The 26,239-nt window shown below is 34.5% G+C and overlaps 1 protein-coding gene across 1 annotated transcript in view; it reads left to right on the top strand.

The window, feature by feature from the left end:
- LOC136033354 (sushi, von Willebrand factor type A, EGF and pentraxin domain-containing protein 1-like) overlaps positions 1 to 26,239 on the top strand; it is a 306,644-nt gene that overhangs the window by 143,144 nt on the left and 137,261 nt on the right. The window contains exons 13-18 of the mRNA XM_065714145.1: positions 223 to 417; positions 3,337 to 3,428; positions 6,455 to 6,701; positions 12,468 to 12,665; positions 14,293 to 14,454; positions 23,226 to 23,387. Of these exons, the coding sequence (XP_065570217.1) occupies positions 223 to 417; positions 3,337 to 3,428; positions 6,455 to 6,701; positions 12,468 to 12,665; positions 14,293 to 14,454; positions 23,226 to 23,387 (1,056 nt within the window). The remainder of the gene's footprint in view (positions 1 to 222; positions 418 to 3,336; positions 3,429 to 6,454; positions 6,702 to 12,467; positions 12,666 to 14,292; positions 14,455 to 23,225; positions 23,388 to 26,239) is intronic.

The following is a 26,239-nucleotide window of genomic DNA, read 5'->3' as shown; positions in this document are numbered from 1 at the left end:
TTAAATAGTCTGTCTTCGTCCTCAAGGGCCTTGGGGGCTCGTGTCGGTTTAATTGTGGAGGGCACAAGGTACCAGAAAGTTCTAGAGAAAGAGGTGAATTTATACACTTGTAGAAAACAGCCGTCGACGCTGTTCATTTGTTTATTAAAGTTTTGAATCCCACCACTGACAGGTTTTATAACCAAATATTCATGTTTACTCTCTAGCTTATAACTTTTTTAGAGCATGCTTGTCAACTTCCTCCTGATCCAATTCATGGCTCCAAGAACTGCACCACGAAGTCGGATGCAGTTTATTGCACACTCACATGTGTTGATGGTTATGCATTTGCTTCAAGGCCTCCTCAAGACTATTTTTGCAATTATGATGGGATATGGAAACCGAACGATAACCCTTTACCTTTCCCAGATTGTTCAGGTAATTTTTTACTTACTCTTGGCTATTCACTTACATTTACGCAGAAAGAGTGAAATTGATGGAGTCCCCCAAGGATCTCCGAAGTTTTTCACATTAATTTTATTGTTGTTATTTTAATAGGCTTACTTTTGTTTAAGGATGATATCCAATTTTTAAGCTTTATTGGTTAAATGGAAATCATTTGTGCTGTCAGTTTTGTTTGTGGTGACAAATATTTTAAGGAAATTAATAAAACAGTTTAAAAATAAGGCTTTGAAACAGTAATACATTATTAAATAGATAAGATAAATTAAAAACTCCTATAACACTAATGTCACAAACAATACAACAATGCAGAACAAAATTAAAGAGCATGCGATCCTTTAAAATGAAAGTTAAAATTAACAAAAATAAATCAAAGTATATAAAAACCATAAATAAATAAAAAAGAAATGAAAAATCTCATCGTAACCATTCTGAAGATATAAGCCAGATGATGTTATATATTTTATTGTTGTTATTTGTGTTAATTATCACCTAATGTTAATTATTTATAATTAATTCTGCATAATATTGGGTTTTCTTCATAAAGAAAATTTAAACTTGCACCAGTAAAACAGTTCCTTAGCTTTTTTTGGTTATTTTGGATGTCTTGCGCATAACTATGTCAAACTGAAATTGCGTATAGATTCACAAAAAAAAGAAAATCTCTAATGGGGCTTTCTCCTAAAACATTCAACAAATGAGCATTTGTCGTATTTTGATCATTTGATCATTGAAGAAAAAGGACGAATAAATTTAAGCTTTATATCTAAGCGCAAAACCCTACAATAATTTGAGTAGCGTTGTACATGCTACTTTTAAACAGGATATATGGCCAACTGATAAAACCTGTATGGGGGAGGGGCTATATTTCAACTGTTTTCACTCTGAAAGATGTCATTAACAGATAATAAGCTATTTGGGTAAGTTTTAGTTTTATTCATTACCAATAATTTACTATTTGATTTAGAAAACAGAAAATCAAGACCTGTGATCAATAACGAGAAAGTATGGGTTTCAAGTTTCTATAGGGTGGTTTTTGGGACAAGCCTTGACTCCAAAAATTCAATGAAAAGCAAAGCTTGTAGTTGTAATGGCTAGTCGTGAATAGTTTTTTTTTTTTTTTTTTTTTTTTTTTTTTTTTTTTTTTTTTTTTTTTTTTTTTTTTTTTTTTTTTTTTAAGTAAGCTATTCAAAAATTGGCAATGCTTGTATTGTCTCAGTCATTATTTTGCATGGTTTTCAAAATGGTATCTGTTTTTTGAAGTAATTGGTGAAAACATGTAGAAGAAAGTTAAAATTGAAAGTTTTATTAAAATCATAAGCGTAAGAGTTTGGATTTGGTGCCAAAATCTCTAACCAGAAGGACTTTTCAATTGACTCGCTTTCCAAGTCTAGCAAATTCTTGTCTTCTTGCGAATAACGATCTGACACATTTCCGCTAGTTGCGAAAAATGAAAATACATTATGGAAAGCTAGGCCAGCTTTGCTTTCCAGCTTTCGAAAAAAGGCCTTATATAAGCTTACTTTCCCGATTGTGCCGTATCACGATGCTTCACTTCTACCAGACAACTTGGATGTATGGTTTACCAGTGTTACAATATCTGATTTTAATTCTTTATTTTAATTTGATTTTAATTAAGTTTTAATTTCAGATTTTAATTTTATCCCATTGGTTGAAACCGGATGAACATGAGTGTCATTTTTAAGTTTATTATAATCAAATTGTTAAAAGGACAATTAGTGGAAAATTTTGAGAATTTTCGAAAGGATATTTATATAGCTGCCCAGTTTCAAGGTGATACTGATGCTCGGTATAATATTTGTCCCTAAACACACATACACTCTGTAAAAATATGCACCGCTGAAATAAACCGTTTAAACAATAAAACTAACCGTTATGGATTAATATACAGTTGTGTGGCATCTCTCGGGGAGGAGAAAAGGGATATTTTTCTGGAAAGAGGGGGGCATTTAGAGCGTTAAACAATGCTCAGTAAAAACACCACCTTTTTAAATGATTTTAAAGAGTTTTAACCTAAAGTGAGAAGGGTACTACCGTCCCCCTACCCCCAGAAGTGGGTGGGGGGATTCAGGAATAATCAAGGAGTGTCGTACTATGACCTACCTTCTTCTCAAATCTTAAATTTTAGCCATAAAAATCATTTTTTTGGCATTTCAGACTCATCCTCCTGCCAATAATATTTTTTCTGTAAGTGCAAATTTTGCAGAAGGGAATGTTATTATTGAAGCATAGTTTCGCAAAATTTAAACCTTAATATGAAGAGAGAAAGAGATACGGGGATGACAGTCCTCCACACGTTTTGTAAGGACATAAAGTGTCGCTTTATGACCCAAATTCTTCTAATAAGGAAATTATTATAACTTAACGCTAACAAAATTATCCCATGTAAGACCCTCAGTAGAGTGCAAGTTTAAACAATTTAGCTTAAAGAGAGGTGATTTTAGAGGAACGGCAGTCACCCTCATATATAACATATATTCTGTTTATCTTGAGTTTTAACCTTGCTCTTTACTTTCATTTGAACTACTTGCTTTTCATTGTTTGATTATTACAAGGCGCCCTTCATACTGATAATTTTTAGCGATATTTCCCGCTATTCGTATCTGCCAATAGGGGCGTTGTTTGGGGGGGAGGGCAAGGGGGCCAGTTGTCCCCCCAATAAAGAGGAGAAATTTTTTTATATATCCCCTGCCCCTTGACTATCCGGATATAGACTCCTCTTGTCCCCCCAATAAAAATGCTGGAGATTTGGCCCTGTCTGTCGCAACTTTTTTAATGATGGTTTTGAAAAATTTCACGTTTCATTTCTAATTCTAGTGACGTTCAATTCAACATTTCTCGTTCTAGTTTAAATTCAAACATTTCTAATTTTAGTAACTGCACATTCCAATGCAGTAATTCAAGACGGTACAATGAAAATCGACGCCGGACCAGATTTTTGCAGTAATCCACTTCTCTTGAATCAGGTATTTAGTTTTAACTATTCTTTTCTTAGCTTCTAGTAGGGTACAGGGTGGCCATAGGCTGCAAATTTTTACTGTTAATAGTACGCTTGCCAAAAAGCTTGGCCTTCGACAGGCATAAAAAATTAAAGAAAATTCATCGCATATTCTGTTTTGTAATGACTGGAGGAAAAAATTGTTTGCCCCCTTCCCCCAAAACAGTGAATATCCTTTCCATTTCCCCCACCAAAAATATAAAAGGATTTTCCTGAAGGTTCCAACTCGATCTCAAAGCCATAAGTAACTGTGTTCTGCACGAACAATGAAATATAGTTGCATTACCTTTATAGAAAAAGGAAAAAATGCATACCCTCTTGTGAGTAGTAGGCCTATCCATTCAATGGGTCCTATGACAGCCCACCCCTTCGAATCCCGGTGCCGATACTATTTTTCAGACCATACAGAAAGGGAATTCTTCTAGTGCCGTGATCTACATAACCAAAATCATAGATGACGTTATTGTTAGCTACAGTTATAGATGGAGACATGTTTTCTTTTCCAACGACACATTTTCTAGTTTCTAAGCTGTTTTTCATTTGAATTTATGTTTGTTTTATGTATGAATCGAACGTGAGACCCAAGATTTCCTATGGTAAAAGAATGACGGGCTAGTCAACTGAGCCAACAAGTCATTGATATTATTATGTTTAGACAAATCAATGAAAAGCAAAGTATCGCTGAACGCTAGTAGTATCATTTAGTTTACCATCAAAAACCATTATTGAACAGAATAATAGCAATGATGAAAAAGTGAAGATGAAATGCTTCAAGAAACTATGTGTGCATGATTGAGTTATCGTAGCATTGAATACTGACAAAGACAAATATTTGAACTAGGAAACACACACTAAAGGTGATTTCATTGGAAATAGATGTGAGCATTATCCTGACTGTGAGAGATAGTGTTTCTTTGGAATCTCAAAAATGCCATGATTTATCAGCAGGTAGCCTGTTACCACTAACATAAGTAAGAAGCTGGTCATCGTCACCAACTATTAGTTTTAGGCTTGCATTATCTTTAAGCACCGTCATCTCTGGGAATTTTACTATGGCATATCCACTAATGCAACATTTGAGTTTTTCGGCACACCAGAGAAATCTAATACATCACTGCAATGTCAATGCTTGAATACATTTTCAATGACGTCACCATTAGTTAGTCAGTTTGTTTCGCACTTCAAATTTATGTTATTATCAGCCGCCTTTGTTACGACAACTCTATCATGTAAACACACTTTATTGAAATATTTCATCTTTAATTTTTATAATAAGGTGTATGTGTTACATCCAGTGCACGATTAATATTGATCGAAAACATACAATAAACCAGCTTTGTCGATTACCAAGCAAAGAGTACCACGGGGACGACCACAGAAGAAAAATCCAAAAACCTTGTTCGCTAAAGATCACATGATTCATTTACTAAAGATTTATTTTAAGACATGAAGAAAAATCTAAGTCCCCAAAAAATTTGGGTGCGGAAAGGGGGGCGGGTGCAAAAAATTGGAGGGACTTAAATTGGGTCCTAGATGGGAGCTTGAGGACCCAAACTCATGCACAAGCCCCGTTATTTGAAAATTAGTATGTTCAGAACCATTAAAATACAAAGCAGGATCACTGGCCGGTTGTAGTTACTACAATTTGCGGAGCCGAAACAAGTGTCATTGACCATCAAAAGAATATGATAGCACTGTTTTTCATACTGTTTTACTTTTTTGGGGGGTCAAAAGTCTCAGACATCGAAGAGGAAGTGGCAATTTTTTTGTTTATTTTTTTAAATAAAGCATTTGCTGATGATAATGCTAAGTTTATTTCATGTGCTAAATTTATGAATTTATTGTTTTTCTTTTATTGTTTCTGGTGGAAGCAGTTCACAAAAAATGTTGGGGGAGGGGGCAAAATGCATTTTTTTAATTTTTAGAGGGCGTTCTGAAACAAAATATCTCAAAACAGGGGATTTTAAACAAAGAAATGTCTAAAAAAGGTATTTTTCGAAATCTAAGAGGAGGGTTGAAAAATTTGGGGTAGACAAAATAGCATTGTATTCTTAAAACATGCTTCATCAGTCCTGAGTAACAAAATTCTGAAAGATAAGGAAATATGATTTTTAGAGAGACAAAAAACTCCTGTGGTTTTAAACCTATTTTTCTGTGACAAACACGATGCCAACAAGAAGAACACGTTTTTGAGTTAAGATATTTTTAGGAGCAAAACTTTAGCGTAAAGAGCTAGATTTGAGGAAGGGATAACCTCTTCCCACTTATATACAGAATAATTTTTTTTCGTTTTAAGTTTTAATGAGGCTCCGTACTTTCGGTTAAAAAGACTTTTTTAATTCAGTTTCTCACAATTTTCGAATCATGCTAGGAAATACCTCTCCTCCCCCCTTTAACAATTATTCCGTAAAATTCCTCTGGAAACTTTCTTTCCCACTGAAAATCATCCCCGTGGAAAACTCTCTCCCCCTCCCCATAGAAAATTACCCCAAAAATGTCCGTATATTTCCCAATAACAAACACTATGTATGAACAATATGGGTAAATTGTATAACTTACAGCCCTTTCCCCTGGAACCCTATAATAACAACATTAATAACAATAATATCAAAATAATAAAAAAAATTTAAATTCAATTTCTCACAATTTTTCGAATCATTCTAGGAAATACCTCTCCTCCCCCCTTTAACAATTATTCCGTAAAATTCCACTGGAAACTTTCTTTCCCACTGAAAATCATCCCCGTGGAAAACTCTCTCCCCCTCCCCATAGAAAATTACCCCAAAAATGTCCGTATATTTCCCAATAACAAACACTATGTATGAACAATATGGGTAAATTGTATAACTTACAGCCCTTTCCCCCTGGAACCCTATAATAACAACATTAATAACAATAATATCAAAATAATAAAAATTGTTATCAGTGCTGACCAGAGACATGTCATCAAAACTGCATTAATTTTGGTACAAAGACTGATAGATTTGTTTACAGGTTGAGCACAATATTCGCAACAAGATGATGAGAAAAATGACGGAAATTTGTGGCGACAGTGATATTTGTGAACTGGAATCCCTACACGCGGCTTGTCTAGAATTATATTCGCCATTTAACGATGAGAATAATTTGGACAACGATATCTTCACGTCTAGAAGAAGACGACGTGATGTAGAGCCAACGACTTTACCTGACATAGCGCCCACTTCAGGCGTGGAAATCCAAATCAACTTTACAGTGAAAAGTAAGGATCATATTGGTTGATTTGCGTAGAATGATCGATAGCTTTATACACACACCTTTTTTCTATATTAATTTAAGTTTTTTTCATGGAAAAAATGATGTTTTACATCTTTTCAGTTAGTCAAACAGTTCGTGGTAACGAACTGTAGTAAGGAGCGATCCGGCTCAATAGTAACCAAAACTCTAAAAAATTGAATTTTGATATTAATAGCTACATCAAAAGAATCGCATTTTAATGCTGATTTTAAATATACAAGTTTCATCAAGTTTAGTCTTAACCATCAAAAGTTACGAGCCTGAGAAAATTTGCCTTATTTAGGAAAATAAGATTCAGCGTATCAGAGAACCCTACTGTAGAAGTTTCAAGCTCCTATCTACAAAAATGTGGAATTTTGCATTTTTTGCCAGAAGACAAATCACGGATGCGTGTTTATTATTATTTTTTTTTTTTTTTTCCAGGGGTCATCGTATCGACCAAGTGGTCCTAGAATGTCGCAAGAGGGCTCATTTTAACGGAAATGAAAAGTTCTAGTGCCCTTTTTAAGTGACCAAAAAAATTGGAGGGCATCTAGGCCCCCTCCCACGCTCATTTTTTCCCAAAGTCAACGGATCAAAATTTTGAGATAGCCATTTTGTTCAGCATAGTCGAAAACCATACTAACTATGTCTTTGGGGATGTCTTACTCCCCCACAATTCCCTGGGGGAGGGGCTGCAAGTTACAAACTTTGACAAGTGTTTACATATAATAATGGTTATTGGGAAGTGTACAGACGTTTTCAGGGGGATTTTTTTTGGTTTTGGGGGTAGGGTTGAGGGAGGGGGCTATGTGGGAGGATCTTTCCTTGGAGAAATATGCCATGGGGGAAAAAAATTCAATGAAAAGGGCGCAGGACGAATCTGGTCACGTTAGAAAAAAACGTCAAATTCAGAGCTTAATATACAATGCTGGGTGTTCGGAGCCTCTCTATTATGGAGTATAATTTGAAAATAACACAACTATACGAGCTATAAAACATATATACCACAACCATAACTCAACTAACGAAAGAACTGCTAAGAGATAACACAACTATAAAGCGAAAACAGGTGAAAACTAACGGGAAAATAAACGAACTAAGAGGTGGAAGGGGCCCAGAGAAAAAATATAATCCTTTTTCAATTTTGAGCCTAACTTCCACAAAGGAGTAATAATGTCAGAAGCCCCGAAATACCGAATTATTTTCTTTTCAAACAGTTCGTGGTAAAGAACTGTAGTAAGGGGCGACCCGGCTGAATAGTAAACGGAACTCTAAAAAACGGAATTTTTATGCTAAAAGATTCATCAAAAGAATCGAATTTTCACGCCGATTCTAAATATATAATTTTCAATTAATTTAGTCTTTGTCATCAAAAGTTACGAGCCTGAGAAAATTTTCCCTATTTTGGAAAAAAGGGGGAAACATCCCCTAAAAGTCATAGAATCTTAACGAAAATCACACTATCACATTCGGTATATCAGAGAACTCTAAAGCAAAAATTTCAAGCTCCTGTCTAAAAAAATGTGGAATTTCATATTTTTTGCCAGAAGACAAATCACGGGTGCGTGTTTATTTGTTTGTTTGTTGTTTTTTTTTCTTTTCCCCAGGGGTCATCGTATCGACCAGGTGGTCTTAGAGTGTCGCAAGAGGGCTCATTCTTACGGAAATGAAAAGTTCTAGTGCCCTTTTTAAGTGATAAAAAAATTGGAGGGCAAATAGGCCCCCTCCCACGCTAATTTTTTTCCAAAAGTCAACAGATTAAAATTTTAAGATAGCTATTTTGTTCCGCATAGTCGAAAACCATAATAACTATGTCTTTGGGAATGACTTACTCCCCCACAATCCCTGGGGGAGGGGCTGCAAGTTACAAACTTTGACCAGTGTTTACATATAGTAATGGTTATTGGGAAGTGTACATACGTTTTCATGGGGATTTTTTGGTTTGGGGGGTGGGGTTGATGGGAGAGGGCTTTGTGGGAGGATCTTTCCTTTGAGGAATATGTCATGGGGGGAAGAAAAATTCAATGAAAAGGGCGCAGGATTTTCTAGCATTACTATAAAAAAAAACAATGAAAAAATAAACATGAAAACGTTTTTTCAAATGAAAGTAAGGAATAGCATTGAAATTTAAAACGAACAGAGATTATTACGCATATGAGGGGTTCTAAAAATACTTTAGCATAAAGAGCAAGGTATTTAGGAGGAGATAAATACCTCGCTCTTTATGCTAAAATATTTTTATTAATTTCAACTATTTATTCTACGGCCTTTTTGATTCAGGGGTCATTCTTAAAGAATTGGGACAAAACTTACGATTTAGTGTAAAGAGCGAGGTATTAACGAGGGTACAAACCCCCTCGTACACATAATAAAAATATAAGAATATAAAAGTTTGTTACGTAAGTTAATTCTTAAGTTACGTATATTTTTTACTAATAAAAACGTTCGTTGAAAATTAAAAGTTCTAGTAGCCTTTTTAAGTAACCGAAAAATTGGAGGGCAGCTAGGCCTCCTTCCCCACCCCTTATTTCTCAAAATCGTCTGATCAAAACTAAGAGAAAGCCATTTAGCCCAAAAAAAATTAATATACTAATTTCATTTCAATAATTTATGTGCGGAGAGCCAAAATCAAACATGCATTAATTCAAAAACGTTCAGAAATTAAATAAAAAAAACTAGTTTTTTTAACTGAAAGTAAGGAGCGACATTAAAACTTAAAACGAACAGAAATTACACCGTATATGAAATGGGTTGTCCCCTCCGCAGTCCCTCGCTCTTTACGCTAAAGTTTGACTCTTTGCCACAATTCTACTTTTTAAAACAATTACAATAACAACACAATTTGACTCTTTGCCACAATTCTACTTTTTAAAACAATTACAATTACAATTACAATTACAATAGGTAATTCAGCCTTTTTAAAACCTGATTGGTTAATTTGTGAGAAATATTAAGCCTGTAAAAAAATCACAAGTATTTGAGTTAAAACATATATTAACTAGCAAGTTCTGTGTTTCTTTTGGATACCATTGTCAGAAGTTAAGCTGTTATAACTTCGGAGTTCGTTGCTATTCATATGTCGAAACAGGGAGGAACTACCTTCTAAAATTGGCTTGATTGGTCTATCTGACCCGAAAACATGGAAGATTCTGACCAATATTGTCAAATTTCGTCTTTTTGACCCCTCCTCCTACCTCTAGTGGAAAATCGTCAGACTCGTCCCCTTCCCTAAAATTGTGTGTGCGGCTATAAGGACGTTTAGCTGCAACTTGACCAGTTCTTTGCTTTAATCCAGGCTTTATATTCCTACCTACCTATTTTACGGATTTTTTTTTGACAGACTTTGTCCTAAGGAAAAGGGCAAAGGCTATAGCATCGAATTGTATGGGAAAGTAAAAGACTCATAGACTAGATTATGCAGATGATATGAGTCCGAAATAAAGATTTTCGCAAAATGACTGAATTTTTGAGATTTTGAGAGTCCAGTGTATAAGAACATGTTTCTAAGTTAATAATGTTTAGGAGACTAAGTCGCTTAGACTAGTAATAAATGACGGTGAAGAGGTGATGTTGGGTAACGGATAGCAATATGTGGATTAATTTACTTACCTGGGTAGTATGATTAGGTGTTTTTTTTACTTTGGGAAAATAAAAAGATAAGTCCGCATACCAAAATTAGAATATTCGAAGCTAAGGTCATAACAGTGGTCAAGTACAGTTCTGAAGCGTGGGCTCTTCGGAAGGCGGATGGATATTAGTTAAAAATTTTCAAGCAGTATTGTCCATGGATAGTTTGAAGTGACTGTTTGACTGACTCTTATTATGCATCAAGCTGTTATAAAAATATGATTCTCTCTGATTTCCTACGACTATGTTGAAAGAACTGTTGAGTTGGCTCGGACTTTTCACTGATGAAGGGTGGCAGATTGCCAAATATTGTTCTTGTTGGCTATCCACCTGGGGCCAAACGAAAACCTGGTTGTCCGCAAATGTGATCGGAAAAAGTGATATAGAAGGAATTAAATTAAATTTAAAAGAAGACAATTAGAGGAAATCGGAACTTTATAATTGGGATAAAGGGTGAAGCTTTGAATAGATTGGGGTGGAAGAGTAGCCTGCGAGGCTGTTTTGACCTCAAATGGTGCGGTGCTTCAACTACGTAATAATAGTAGTATTAATAATAGTATCTTTAACTATAAATAAGAAAAATCGAGAATGTTCAATGAAAAAGACTTACATTTGCAGTTATACAATTTTGATTGTAGTTGGTACCAAACTTAAAAAGGTTAACGTGGAAGAATAATCAGCAAGAAATACGTTAAAAACATATAGTACCGAGCAGTTTAATTCATTTTCACGCTTCATTATGGCAAGAAAGGCGAAAATGCGATTCTGCCCTAACAACGTTATATTTTTGAAAAACCACAACGGAAGTGTTTGAAAATTGTGATTTACAAGCAGGAATGGACCAACGATGCGCCCATGGGACGGTATAATAGCAAATGTGTTGCTATTTTAATAATGATTAACAATTTTAAGCTCCCCAATTAACAGTATATTTTTAATAATAATTAGCAATTCACTTTAAAAGTCTCCTAGTTTTATTTTCTAGCCAGCCAATCAAATCACTGACATTAATTACTCTTCCCTTGCAGTCATTTTTTTGAACCGTGTCGTAATCTCTTTGTTTTTATAAAATCGATTTTTATTGATATGAAAAATTGTTTAGAAAATACATCAAGGGAAGCCTTTTCTACAGCACAGTCAGAAGGTGTATATTGTGGAAGAGACTATGAATTTTTGAAATGTATGTATAAGATGTTATATTTTAACAGTATAAGATGTTTGAAATGCTTCGGAGACAATGTTTGGGAGAAAAAAAAAATAGGAATACAAAATTCATGCATAAGTTTCAACAACTTTTGGCTGTTAATTGTAAACTGGAATCTTTTTTCAAGGGAAAGTGATCTAAACTAAAGTTGAAATTATAAAAGCTTAAAACCTTTAAAAACACAAAATCAGGGTTTTTTATTATCTTGAAAAATATTAGTTTCAGAATTTATGCAAAATTTACAAAAATCTCTTATGCAAAGTTTACATAAATTTTTGCAAAAATCTATACAAATACACACAAAACAGAAACTGAGAAAACGTTTTATTTATGATAATTTATAACAAAATCGATTTGGTTTATGTTGCAATTTTCAACCAATAGAATTTGTGCTTTTAGGCTGTATTAGGTGTGCTATGTGTTGAAATGATATATAAAAAATCACAAAGTTGAAAGTCTAGTAACTTTTTGTTTTGTTCTTTTGTTTTATTGGTCTTTTTTGTTTATCATCATTCACTTTTTTTAACTTTTGTCATCCTTCGCATTGTACCGTCAACCGTTGTACATTGAGTTAATTCGCTGTGTTTTTCCCTTCTTTTTCGTTGTCCATTGTTTTTTTTTGTTTTTTTTATTTCATTATAAGCGGCTACTAAATGAATATTTTATCATTTTATAGACGTTTTTTAATTAAATGAAAAAACAGATAAATTTATAAGTCATTGGTGCGCACAAGTCTGACCCTTAGGCAAGATGGGCTAATAACTGAAGATGGGTAGAATTTTTTCTTTGGATGTGGAAGTTTGAAAAATCTTTTTTACCCAACTATTGGCTCAGTTTTTCTTAAGTCATGTTAAAATAGTACTTTATGCTCATGTTAAAATAGGAAGTTATTTCACGAATGATTATCACATTTTTTAGGTACTGTGATAGTGAACACCAGTATGCCTCAATCACAAAAGCTGGAAAATATTGAAGATGGTCTTAAAAGGGCAGCAACAGTTGGTGAATTAGATCTTGAACTTGGTGGCAGAAAATTACCCGTTGAGCAACTTGTTTTTTCGGGTGAGCAGAAAATAGTTTGTGAACCCGGAAGCGTTCCTCAAGGAGATGTATGTGGTATGTAACAACGTTCTTAAATATAAATTTTAATGGGATGCCCCCATGTTCCTTTCAAATGAACTTAGTAAGCACAACTAACGAATATTTGCACAAATAAGTGCTTTGTGTTCATGAAAACTCAACAACAACAATTTATGCTATTTTGATATTGTCAAATTTAATCAGTGCTTGTTATCATATGAAAATGGTGAATGTTTTTTTTTTTTCCTACTCGTAATTGCCATTAAAAGTAATATATTCTTTTTTTATTTCAATAACTAACGATGAATAGTAATATATTTTCGATTAGTCTTTTATTTAAGAAACTTTACGTGAAACTTACGAAAAGTTTTACGTGATGTAAAGTTTTAAATTATGCTAGAGTGAAACAACGCTCAACTTGGTGTGAAAGCACCCTTCGTCTCGCACAACCAATGCTAAGACCATGTCCTCGAAACATCCTTGTACTGATCCCGAAGTAGATGGCACACATCGCCATGATAATAAAAAAAAAATTAAATAAACCAATTGAGGCCATTATAGACTGTAATGGTTATATCAGTTGGTACTGTCTGTAGAGACTTTGTTTGTGATCTTGAGTCAGTGTACTAAACATCTCCCATGCCTTAGAATATCCGCCATGAACTTTTGTTTGTCCAGACTATTCAATTTAAGTTAAGTGATTACATTAGATTTTTAAAATTTGAGTTCTCGTTCTCTCCAAAATTTGGGTTGCCAATTCAAAATGAATTGTTCTTCCGTTGAACGGAACCAAGTCCGTTGATTTTGAATTAAAATCAGATAATTGCAGGCATCAAGGAATGGTTAGTTTTAGAAAAAGCCAAGATAGATAGTCTGAGTGAGTGAGAGGCAAATCTGCCAAAAGCCCTTTTTAGAACTTTTTAAAAATGACGTCATTTCATTTGTTGATAGATAAGTCGAGAAGCTGAGCTGGAAGCTAGAGGCTGATATAAAAAGGTGAAAAAATACCAATCTAGGGCCTGCTACAATGTATTACAATCAACTGAATAGGCTAATAAGGAGTAAACTGAACAATTATGTTTCTCTTATGAAGTAGGAGTCATATTCAGAAATTTATAGTTTCTTGGGTTATTTATATCCTACTTATTCCAGATTGTTAAGTGTTGAGTAAGATATTACTTCAGATGTTAAATTTTGAGTTCTCAATCTCACAATTTTTTAGTTGTCAATTAAATTAAAAATCTTCAGAAACGTGTTACAGCAGATCTCCTTTGAAGTAAACAAATAATGAAGAATTCAGAGAGTTTCAGAATTCCTCAAAAAATGACTCTTTGATGATTTTGTAGAAATACGTTGATTTGTTGATTTTGTTGTGGATTTAACACACATGCGTAGGATTTCCTAGCAGCACTACAATGGAATTACAATGGAATTTGGCATTAATGGAATTACTGGGAGTTACCGATCTTCCAATTTTGGGTTCTAAGTAATAGCAACTGTAAAATGCTATTATTAATCCTATTGTGTTGTTATTTTAAGCCTATTGTTATTAAAATATAAACATATTTCACAATATCAAAAAAGTTAACATTGACCTTATTTTATAATCAATAATAAGGATTCTGTGCCATAATACTATAGTAATTTGTTTCCCTGTTTGTAGTCCTATGTCCAATCGGCACTTACTTTAACGTAATTACTGAGGTGTGTCTTCCCTGCCCACAAGGAACTTTCCAGTCAGAGGAGGGGAAATTGGCCTGCATGGTTTGTCCTGAAAATACTTCAACAAAATCTGGAAGTGCTAAGCTACCTGGAGACTGTAAAGGTATGGTGACAAACAATATTTGTTCTTGCTAAGTTGTGAAGTACAATCATCATACGCTACAAATACAAGAACTAAACGAAATCACTGTGAAAATTCAATAAAAAATAATTCGGAAAAGCAAACTTCTATCATAATAAGTTGTCTGAGACCTCAAAGTTCCTAAAAAAAAAGCAAAATTTGCAAAACGACACATAATACGAGTCTTGTGATAAATAATAAAGTCTTTGTGATAAATAATAGCTGTTGTCCTTAAAAACGAGTCCAAACATGAAGACAAGTTAAGAAAACTTGACTTATTTGAATTCAACCTCTCGCTCAGTAGCGTCGCCTTTGTAAAGGGAGCCAGAATGTCAGCGCTTTTATTTGTCTCTCGAGTGGTCGATTCGGGACGAGGGTTGTACCTTCAAATTATATTCAAGGTACCTTCATTGTACCTTCAAGGGGGTCGATGCTTCGAGTAGGAAAATTGCTGTGTGCAGAAAGCAAATCTCCTGATGAATGTTTTACAAATGTGTGATTTTATAATTATTTTCTTTTCATAAGCTTGCAAGAACTTACCTATCTAATAGAAAAGAAAATAGATGCTTTTCAACAAAAAGTTTATTGTCTATAAGTAGCCTATATAAAATGACAGAAAAATGTACCAAAAAGCACTAAGCATCATAATTCGTTCTTTCAAAGAAATGGAAAAAAATCCTTGCAAGAAAGTGACAATTTCTTTCTCGAAATGAAAGATGAAAAAAAGGGATAATGATATAAAATTATAAAAAGAAATAATTTCAACCAGTGAAATGTAACTGTGAATGAAACGCAAATATTTTGGCAAGGGTGTCCTATTCACAGGTCAACAATTTATATTGTTTGAATTTTCTTTTTCTTCTCATAATTTTTCGTTTTTTACTATCATATATAGTCTTTTCTATATAAGTTCTTAACCTGTTTCATGACCCATGGTTACATTAATTTAAACAAGAAACTAACAAATCAAACTATCAAGTCAAATCCAAACACTGGATTTGTTCATCTTGTTTAACTATTTAAATAATAAAAAAAATTATTTCAACTAAAAGTAAGGAGCAACATTAAAACTTAAAACGAACCGTAATTATTGCGTATATGAGGTGAGTTCGCCCCCTAGTCAATAGTCAAAGTTCGCCCCCGCTCTTTATACTAGGCTTTGAATTTGTTCCAACTCTTTAAGAATGACCCATGAATGCAGAGGCGGTTTAATTAGAATAAGTTTAAAAAAAACTTTCGAAAAAGAAGTTTTCTAAAGCAATTTGAAGGCTGTATTAAACTTAAGATCAGAAGAAATAGAAACATACAATAACTCAAACTCATATAAAGCTCATATAAATGAATAAATAGATCTCAAAACGAGTAAAGCTTAAGTTGAATATGCAAATCAAGCTTAAAACGGACAAAAATATTTTGCTATTTAGTCATGAATGAAAGCCAAGACGAACAGAAATTCAATAAACAATCATAGCAAACAAACAAACTAATTACTAATATAAATAAGTAAATAAATCCTAAAACTAGTGAAAATTAAATTGATTATGCAAATCCAGCTTGAAACGAACAAAAATCTCTACAAAATGAGTTTGAGTTTTTCCTCCTTCTATCACTGTAAAATCTAAAACCTACTTCGTCGTTGGTGCTTTACTGAAAACTATTTGTGTCTTGTGTCATTGGCGCTTTACTGAAAAATATATGAGTCTCGAAGAGTCTTGGAAAGTACAAATAAAAGCGAACTGAATGTTTGGTAATGCTATTTATTGTTGAAAGACCATCAGTTCAAGATTTTATTTCACTAAGTTTTTTTTTTCATTTTCAATGCTACAATAACTGGAAAAGAAAATATTTGTAAAATAATTCGTTTCCCGTGAAGCAACAATGACGTAGTAGGCTTTAGACTTTTACAATTAGGGAAGGGAGCAGTATCCAAACTCTTATTTGTAGTGAAGGTATATTTGTCTGGAATAGTCGTGGAAAGAACAAATAAAATTAAACTAAATATTTTATATATAATGGTATTAATTGCTGAAAGCTCTTCAGTTCAAAAATTTAATTTTACTGTAATTTTTATGTTTGTTTGCAATGTTGTAATAAGTACAAAAGAAGATATTTGTAAATATAATTCGTTTTCAGTAAAGCGCCAATGAAGTAGTAGGTTTTAGACTTTTACAGTGAAAGAAGGAGGCAAACCCAAACACTTCTTTTTAGAGATTTTTGTTCGTTTCAAGCTGGATTTGCATATTCAATTTAATTCTCACTCATTTTAAGATTTATTTACTCATTTATATTAGTAACCATTGCTTGTTTATTTGCTATGATTGTTCATTTAGTTTCTATTCGCTTTGGGTTTCATTTATGCCTCAATAGCGAAATATTTGTGTTCGTTTAAGTTTGATTTGCATATTCAGCTTAAGCTTTACTCGTTTTGAGATTTATTTATTCATTTGTATTAGTACCTTTTGTATGCGTTTTTTGTTATGATTGTTTATTTAATTTCTGTTCGATTTGGTTTTCATTTATTCTTTAATAGTAATTTCTGGTTGTTTTGAGTTTGAGTGATTTTAGGATTCTATTTCTTCTGATCCGAAGTTTAATATGGCCTTTACTTTCCTTTATAAAACTTCTTTTTTGGGAAGTTTTTTAAAAACTAATTTCTGTTCGTTTTTGATCGCAAGCTTTTCAAGTTTTTCAATGTTCCCTATTTCAACATATTTTTCTATTTCAACATAAATTAACAGTTTTGATAAGAACTAATAAATTAAACTGAATATTGGATATATAATGACATTAATTGGTGAAAGCTCACCAGCTCAAGATTTTGTTTCACCCAGGCCGGAATTAAAGCTTTGGCACCTCTAGGCCCAAGCGTTTTTCCCGTTCCGGTTTTGCAAACTTTTCAGGAAAATCCCCAAAACTTTTGAAATAGAGAAAGCTGCAGGGCCTGGTGGGCCTACTGGTAAATTTTGGTCTAGTTTCACTGCAATTTTCATTTTATTTTCAATAATGTAATACAAACAAAGGAAATATTTGTAATATAATTTTTTTTAGTAAAGCACCAAATACGCAGTAGGCCTGATACTTTTACCGTTAAAGAAACAGGCAGTAACCATACTCTTATTTGTAGTGAAGACACCATTCAGTAGAAGTACACAATTCCTACTCCCTGAGAACGACCGCGGGCTAACAACCAATCCTTAATCCAATTTTCACTTGTGTTTGAATTCTATTGTCCCAATTATTATAATGAAAAAATGTAAACTAATTTTGCAGAAATGTGTACTCAAATAATAAAATGGTAATTCTAAGTAAGAAAATTGATTATTTAAGTAAGAGAATGACACTTTTACCGTTTGGGAAACGGGCAGTAGCCATACTCTTGTTTGTAGTGAAGACACCATTCATTAGAAGTAAATAACCCCTACTCCCTGAAGACGACCGCGGTCTCACAATCAATCCTTAATCCAATTCTCACTTGTCTTCAAATTTTATTCTCCCAATTATTATAATAAAAAAAGTAAACTAATTCTGCAGAACTTTCAGTTAATGATAATTCTAAGTAAGAAAATTGGTTATTTAAGTAAGAGACTGATACTTTTACCGTTTGAGAAACGGGCAGTAGCCATACTTTCTTTTGTAACGAAAACACCATTCATTAGAAGTACACCCCAATTCTTTCGGGAAAAAATTGGAGAAAAAACTTTCGGAAAGTTTTTTTAATTAATTTTTTTCGTTTTTCTTTTTATTGCCAACACTTCCAAGTTTTTAAAAGAACTCCTTATTTTGAAATGAGATTTTTTTTCAACATCAAGCTTACATCAAAGTTTCAAAACTAGTATCAAAATAACTATATCAAAGTACTTAAGTATCAAAGTAAAGAAAGGATCAAAGTTAACAAGGTAAACAAACCCTGTAAATCGCTAAAGGTAATCGCATTTACCCTGTAAATCGCTAAATACAAGTATCAAAGTAGCAATAATTAGGTTTCACAACTCAGAGTCATTTCCCCGAGGCTGGGAAGGGGGTGAACCCCGGAAGCATGGTTATTTGGCCTTTCAACTATTTTGAACAAAATGGCTATCTCCAAATTTTGACCAGATACCCTTTGGGAAAGTGGGGCGTGGGCTAATTGGCCAGTGATCACTTTTGACTCAAAAAAGATCTAGAACTTTCAATATCCGATCGAATGAGCCCAAGTTAATACGGCCACCCCTTCCACGGAACCTTATATTCTAATAATTGGCAACTTACATAAGTTACAATCCTTGCCCCGTGGTCTAGGGAGGATTTATCAACCCCTAAGCTATAGTAATTTGAATTTTGAACTATTTTGAACAAAATGGCTATTTCAAAATTTGGTAAGATGGATTTGGAAGAAAAAGGCACAAGGAGGGGGGGGGCTTGTTACTTTTTGATCACTTTTGATTCTTAAGAACTTACAACTTACATAAGTTAAAATTCTTGTCCCCGTTGCTATGGAGGATTTCTTAACCCCTAATTTATAGTAATTTGAATTTAGGACTATTTTGAACAAAATGGCTATCTGAAAATTTTTTATCGAATATATTTGGGGAATAAAGCGTTGGGGGGTAGATACTCTCTGATCACTTTGGTGACTCTAAAAAATGTAACTAGAACTTTCAATTTCCAATCAAACAAGCCATCTCTGAAGTTTATACGACCACCTCTTACATAAAATCTTACATGCCCTCGGGTCATAGTTTACAACACTTGCCCCTGGGCTCTGGAGCAACGTGTCGAAACCTGGAGTTTTTGATATTTGATCTTTAAACTATTTTGAACGAAATAGCTATCTCAAAATTTTAGTTGGATGCATTTGAGGGAAAAGGGTCTTGGGGGGCTAGTTTCCCTCTGATTACTTTTGATTCTAGAGAAGGGCACAATAAATTCTGATTTACCATCGAATAAGTGCCCTCCGTAGTTTATACGACCGTCCCTTCCATAAAAACCTTATAGGCCCCCAGAGCACATTTTACAACAATTCCCCCATATTTGGGGGAAAAGATACATTTGGGGAAAAGAGGGTGTTTGTGTCGGGGTTAAATGCCCTCCCTTAACTTTCGACTCACACATAGGTAACTAGAACTTTCAATTTCCAATCAAATGAGAGACATTCGAAGTTTATACGGCCACCCCTTACATACAAACCTTATACGCCTCCGGGGCATAACTTAAAACACTTGCCCTCGGGCTCTGGGGGGGGGGTTGTGTCGACCCCAGAGTTTTTTTATCTGATTTTTGAACTATTTTTAAAAAATGACTATCTCAAAAGTTGTACCGTATGGGTTTGGGGAAGAAAGGGCTGGGGGTGGGGTAGTTGCCCTCGGATCCCTTTTGACTCTCAAAAATTGAACTAGAACTTTCAATTTTCAATAAAATGAGCCCTCTCCAAAGTCTACACGAGCATTCCTTCCATAAGAACTATATATACCCCCAAAGCATAACTTCACCTTTAAAATATTTTTAATAAAATGGCGATGTCAGAATTTTTATCAGATGGATCTGGGGGAAAAGGGCGTGGAGGGGCTAATCCACAGGCTAGACGTAAATAATCTCTTTTCTCGAATCTCTTTTCCTCGAATCTCTTTTGACTCTTAAAAAGTAAACTAGAACTTCCAATTTCCTATCCAATGAGCCCTCTTTGAAGTTTGTAAGAGCATGCCTTTTATATGAATGATATACGCCCCCAGGACATAACTTACAACGCCTGTACCCCAGACCCTGAGGGGTGTATCGACACCAGAGTTTTTGTTATCTGACCTTTGAACTATTAAAAAAAATGGGTATCTCAAGATTTGTGTTGGATGGGTTTCGGGAACAAAAGGGTGTGGAGGGGGGGCTAGTTGCCCTCCGATCTCTTTTGACTCTTTAAAATTGAACTAGAACTATAAGTTTTCATTCAAATGAGCCCTCTCTGAAGTTTATACGAGCATCCCTTCCATAAGAACCATATATGCCCCCAGGGCATAACTTACAGCGCCTGTCCCCAGGCCCCTGGGGGTTGTATCGACACCGGAGTTTTTCTTATCTGACCTTTGAACTATTTATAACAGAATAGCTCTCTCAAAACTTTCATCGGATGGGTTTTCGGAAAAAAGGCCATGAGGGGGGGGGGGGTCTAGTTGCCATCGGATCTCTTTTGACTCTTAAAAAGTGAACTAGACCTTTCCGTTTCCAATCAAATGAGCTCTCTCTGAAGTTTATACGTGCATCCCTTCCATAGCAACTATATATGCTCCTGGGCATAACTTACAACGCCTGCTTATGGGCCCTGAGGGATTGTGTCGACTCGAGAGATTTCTTTATATGATCTTTGAACCATTTAGATAAATATGGCTCCCTCATAGTTCTCATCGGATGGGTTTGAGGAAAATCTGGCGTGGAGGGGAGGAGGGCTAGTTGCCCTCCAATCTCTTTTGAATCTTAAAAATTAAACTAGGACTATTTTCGATCAAATGAGCCCTCTCTGAAGTTTATACGAGCATCCCTTTTATAAGAACCATATATGGCCCCAGAGCATAACTTACAATGCTTGCCCCGGGGCCTCTGGGGTATCGCCAACACAGGATTTTTTCTTCTCTGACCTTTGAACTATTTTTAACAAAATGGCAATCTCAAAATTTTTACTAGAATGATGTGGGGATAAAGGTGTGGGGGTGGGGCTAGTTGTCCTCGCATCTCTTTTGACTCTTAAGAAGTTAACTTTCAATTTCCAGTCAAATGAGCCCTCTCTGAAGTTAATGCGAGCATCCCTGTCATAAGAACTATATACGCCCCCAGGACATAATTTACAACGCCTGCCCCCCGGGCCTTGGCTAGTTACCCTCAGATCTCTTTTGAATCTTAAAAGTGAAGTGAACTAGAACTTTCAATTTTCAATCAAATGAGCCCTCTATGAAGTTTATACGAGCGTCCTCTCCATAAGAACTGTATATGCCCCACGGGCATGAATTAGAACGCCTGTCCCCGGTCCCTGGGGGGTTGTATCAACAATGGAGTTTTTATTTTCTGAGCTTTGAACTATTTTTTCAAAACGGCTATCTCAAAATTTTTATCGGATGGGTTTGGGGAAAAAATGTGGGGGGGGGCTAGTTGCCTTCGGATCTCTTTTGACTCTTAAAAAGGGAACTCGAACTTTCAGTTCCAATCAAATGAGTCCTCTCTGAAATTTTTACAAGCATTTCTTTCATAAGAATCATATATGCCCCAAGGGCATAAGTTACACCGCCTGCCCCCTCGCTCAGGGGGCTCTGTCGACGCCTGAGTTTTTGATACCTGACTTTTGAACTTTATTTTTACAAAATGGCTATCTCAAAATTTTTATCAGATTCATTTGAGGAAAAGAGGGGGTTAATTACCCTCCGGTCTCTTTTGACCCTTAAAAATTTGAACTAGAGTTTTCAGTTTCCAATTAAACGAGCCCTCTCTGAGGTTTATACGAGCATCCCTTCCACAAGAACCATGTGTGTCCCCAGGGCATAACTTACAACGCCTACCCCCGGCCTCTGGGGGTTGTGTTGCTATATGATTTTTGAACTATTTTTGACAAAATAGATATCTCTAAATGTTCATCTGATGCATTTGGGAGAAAAGGGCGTGGGGGGGGGGCTTGGCCCCCCTCTGATCTCTTTTGACTCTTAAAAAGTGAACTAGAACTTTCACTTTCCAATCAAATGAACCCAGTCTGAAGCTTGTACGAGCATTCCTTCCATAAGAACCATATATGCCCCCAGGATATAGCTTGCAACGTCTGCCCCCGGACCGTGGAGTGCCGGGTATTTTCTATTTCTTTTTAAGTTTTAGACCTATCACATTTTTAACAAGGAACTGATTAATTCGAACACATTTCTTGAGGGACAAAGGAAAAACCGAGTTCACGCCAATAGTTGAGACCACGACCTTTATTTGAAAAGTTTTAAGGTTGGATTTTTTTATTGCTTGCCTAAAACTCTCTTGAAAGCTCCGAATGAAACCTAATACATCTGTGACAGAGAATTGTACCTAAGGTGCTTACAGAACTGAAAACGATGGCCATTTCTAATATAAGTCAATGACTTTAAATCAAAAACTAAAAAAGGATAAATCATAGGGTTTTGGCCCGGTGGTCTCCAATTAAGGGAAAACATCGGGTCAAAAGTAACTAAAGTATTTATAATTACAGGTGAATTCCCAAATTTAGTCAGGGGGAGCAGTGAGATGAGTGAGTCTATAAGATCGAAAAATTGTTCGCAGGATATTTCAAATTTATAGAAATACCTCCAGCAAAATATATCCAAAGCTTTCGCATTTACTCAAAATTATGACTATTTGGAATAATATGAAACATTTTATTTTTACAAAAGAATGAGGTACATTTATTTTCGATCCTCTTATGTATTTCACTCTAATTTGATTCATATACTGTAATACCATTGCCAAAAATTAAGTTTCTTTTAAGACCTGCCTCCTGTGTTTTATGTACGGTAATTTCTTCGGATGGTTTTTGTAACATTAAGGACAAGTTTTTGCTACAGGAGACACCTATGAGGAGGCTTGAACATTTCACAGACACCCGAACCCCCTCAATCTGGGAAGTCTCCAGATATTAATAATCACATTTGTTTTACAATGAACTAGATATGTTTGTTTGAAATTGTACTATGTTTATAATTTTTGTCTTGTTTTAAATTCTTTAGTATGGCAAAAAATGCAGTTTTATACTTATTAAAAGCACCTCTGGCTTCTTTTAATTACAGCTCAGTGCCTCCCAGGGACTGTTTCTTTAGATGGCCTTGAAACCTGTAGCACATGCCCAATTGGTTCTTGGCAAATGGAATATGCCCAAAAAGAGTGTAACCAATGTCCAACTGGCACAACTACTTGGAGAAGAGGCACAAGAAGAATAGAGGAATGTAAATGTAAGCTGATTATTGAATCAAGGGGGCCATTTTCACGTGGATGAGATTTGAGCCCATATTCACCTCCCATCCTCATGATAATAATCTCTTGTTCTAAAATAAGGTGGATTTGTCCATACACTTATACTCTGCTCGAACTGTAGAGTCAGGGTTGCCGCCCAGCGAGGAAAAAATAACTAGATTCTACTGATTTTTCGGTTGATTTAGTAATTTTCTTCATTAATCTAGTGTTTATGTGCTGATTTAGTGTTATTTTTCTTTAGGCAATATTAAAAATCACTAAATCACTAGGGGTGGCAAGTCTGGGCAGATTTGAACTAAAGCTCTTTATCAAGTTCAACCAGAGATGGATCAAAGGAGGATTGAAGTAAAAACATGATTTCATTGAGGAAATTCAGTGCGATAACAAAAATTCCCTGGATACAGGATTTTCATCCGAATCATATCCTCGTGAAAACGACCACTAGATTTGGGTTAGAGATTTAAAATCTAAGCTATGAATTAATAAGAATTGTACTTGAAAAAAAAAAATACTTTACTTTCCTATTCCAAGAAAGATTGTCCACACGGGGGGGGGTGAGTCTCATTCTGGAGTACCATACAAGCCCCAACAAATGTAAATTGTGAGGGGTTTTCTAATATTCTGGAAACATCACGATTGCTAGCCAAAAAGCTTCTGATCTAAGCCTTAGCTCTTCATTTGCCCCGAAACATTTTTGCTTAAAGCGTAGCTTATTTCTTTTCAAAGGGCATCTTCACGTTAAAAAAAATTTCCTGGTGTGAAATTAAACATCTGGATTCTATATGTGTTCATTTTCAGTGTATCTATCTAGGTTTAACCACTTTTTTCATTAGTTTACCCATTATTTTTATATAGTCTAGTATATAGGATATTTTTATTTATTACATTGCTTTACACATCGTCATGTCAGGAGCTTCATTTATTCATAATCATTGCCTAGGAAATACAGAGTATTGAAAAGTTTCTTAACATCAGGACTTATTATTACCTTATCCCCCCTCTCCCTGCAGATCTTTAATCAAAGATTAAATATTTCCCTTATTCATAGTTTTTCTCTCTTTTCTTTTTTATTTAATTACATGTTAAAAATGTTTTCAAATGTGAAATTGAAATATTCGATTCTAGCTTTGTTTGTTTTTTACTGTTTACATCCCTTGTCCTTTATTTCATTTTATTACATTTTGCATTTCATTACATATTACATTCTGCGGTATCAAATGTTGCAATTGCCCGTTGTGATAGTTCAATTAACGATTATTAGTAACATACGAAATATGAAAAATTTCTTAGAGATAGTACCAATTCGAAAACATAATCCTTATAACCGGAAAATGCCGAAAATTTACACTGAAATTGATTTGTTTGCTCCAAATAATAGCGATTGCAAGGCAGTTTTGTTTCCCTTACTCCCTTGGACTCTGGGAGAGAGTTTCCAGTAGAGTTTCCAGTATAGTGCTCAGTTTAGATCGCCGTTGAAGTCTTTCTTAACTTTCTCTTATTCTATTAAATTAAAGTATTCTTTTTAAGAATTTATTCATTATTTTGAACTATCTAAAGTACTGAGGACTTCAACATAAGAGTAGTTTTTCCCTAGACCTATCTTGGGTCGATTCACGCCTTAAATCCATAATTTCTAAGATTTTTGTTTTGGTTATTTCAAAGTTATGACATTTTTACGGGAGTATCACTTTTTTTGAGTTTTCCCAAGTTTCGCCTTGGTAATAAATAATCGAAACGGTAACGTCTCGTTACCGTTACTCGTAAACTCGTAAAGACGTTAAATTTGGTAACGTCTTTCGTCCGTAAAAATCCCAACATCAGTAATCTGTTGATTTTAAAAGGGAATATATCTTCAAAGAAAAGCTGCGTCTTCTTAAGCTGTTTGGAGCCATATATTTTATTGGAGCTTATTTGGAGCTTATTGGATATTACATAAAAAAACTAGTTTTTTTAACTGAAAGTAAGGAGCGACATTAAAACTTAAAACGAACAGAAATTACTCCGTATATGAAATGGGTTGTCCCCTCCGCAATCCCTTGCTCTTTACACTAAAGCTTTTAATTGTTTTAAAAAGCAGAATTGTGGCAAACAGTCATACTTTAGCGTAAAGAGCGAGGGATTGCGGAGGGGACAGCCCATTTCATATACGGAGTAATTTCTGTTCGTTTTAAGTTTTAATGTCGCTCCTTACTTTCAGTTAAAAAACTAGTTTTTTTATGTAATTTCTGAACGTTTTTGAATTAATGCATGTTTGATTTTGGCTGTCCACACATAAATTTGCATATTAATTCCTTTTTTGGCTAAATGGCTTTCTCTTAGTTTTGATCAGACGATTTTGAGAAATAAGGGATGGGGAAGGAGGCCTAGTTGCCATGCAATTTTTCGGTTACATAAAAAGGCAACTATAAGTTTTAATTTTTAACGAATTTTTTCATTAGTAAAAAATATACGTAACTTAAGAATTAACTTACGTAACAAACTTTTATATTCTTTAATTTTTATTATGTATATGAGGGGGTTTGTACCCTCGTTAATAACTCGTTCTTTACACTAAATCGTAAGTTTTGTCTCAATTCTTTAAGAATGACCCCCTGAATCAGAAAGGCCGTAGAATAAATAGTTGAAATTACTAAAAATACTCTAGCATAAAGAGCGAGGTATTTATCTCCTCCTAAATACCTCGCTCTTTATGCTAAAGTTTTTTAGAACCCCTCATATGCGTTATAATCTCTGTTCGTTTTAAGTTTCAATGCTACTCTTTACTTTCAATTGAAAAAACCTTTCCATGTTTATTTTTTCATTGTTTTTTTTTATAGTAATTTTAGAAAAT

The sequence above is a fragment of the Artemia franciscana genome, chromosome 11 (genome assembly GCF_032884065.1).
Source record: "Artemia franciscana chromosome 11, ASM3288406v1, whole genome shotgun sequence".
In the NCBI taxonomy this organism is placed as follows: Eukaryota; Metazoa; Arthropoda; class Branchiopoda; order Anostraca; family Artemiidae; genus Artemia; species Artemia franciscana.
This window is presented reverse-complemented; position numbering and strand designations above follow the sequence as displayed.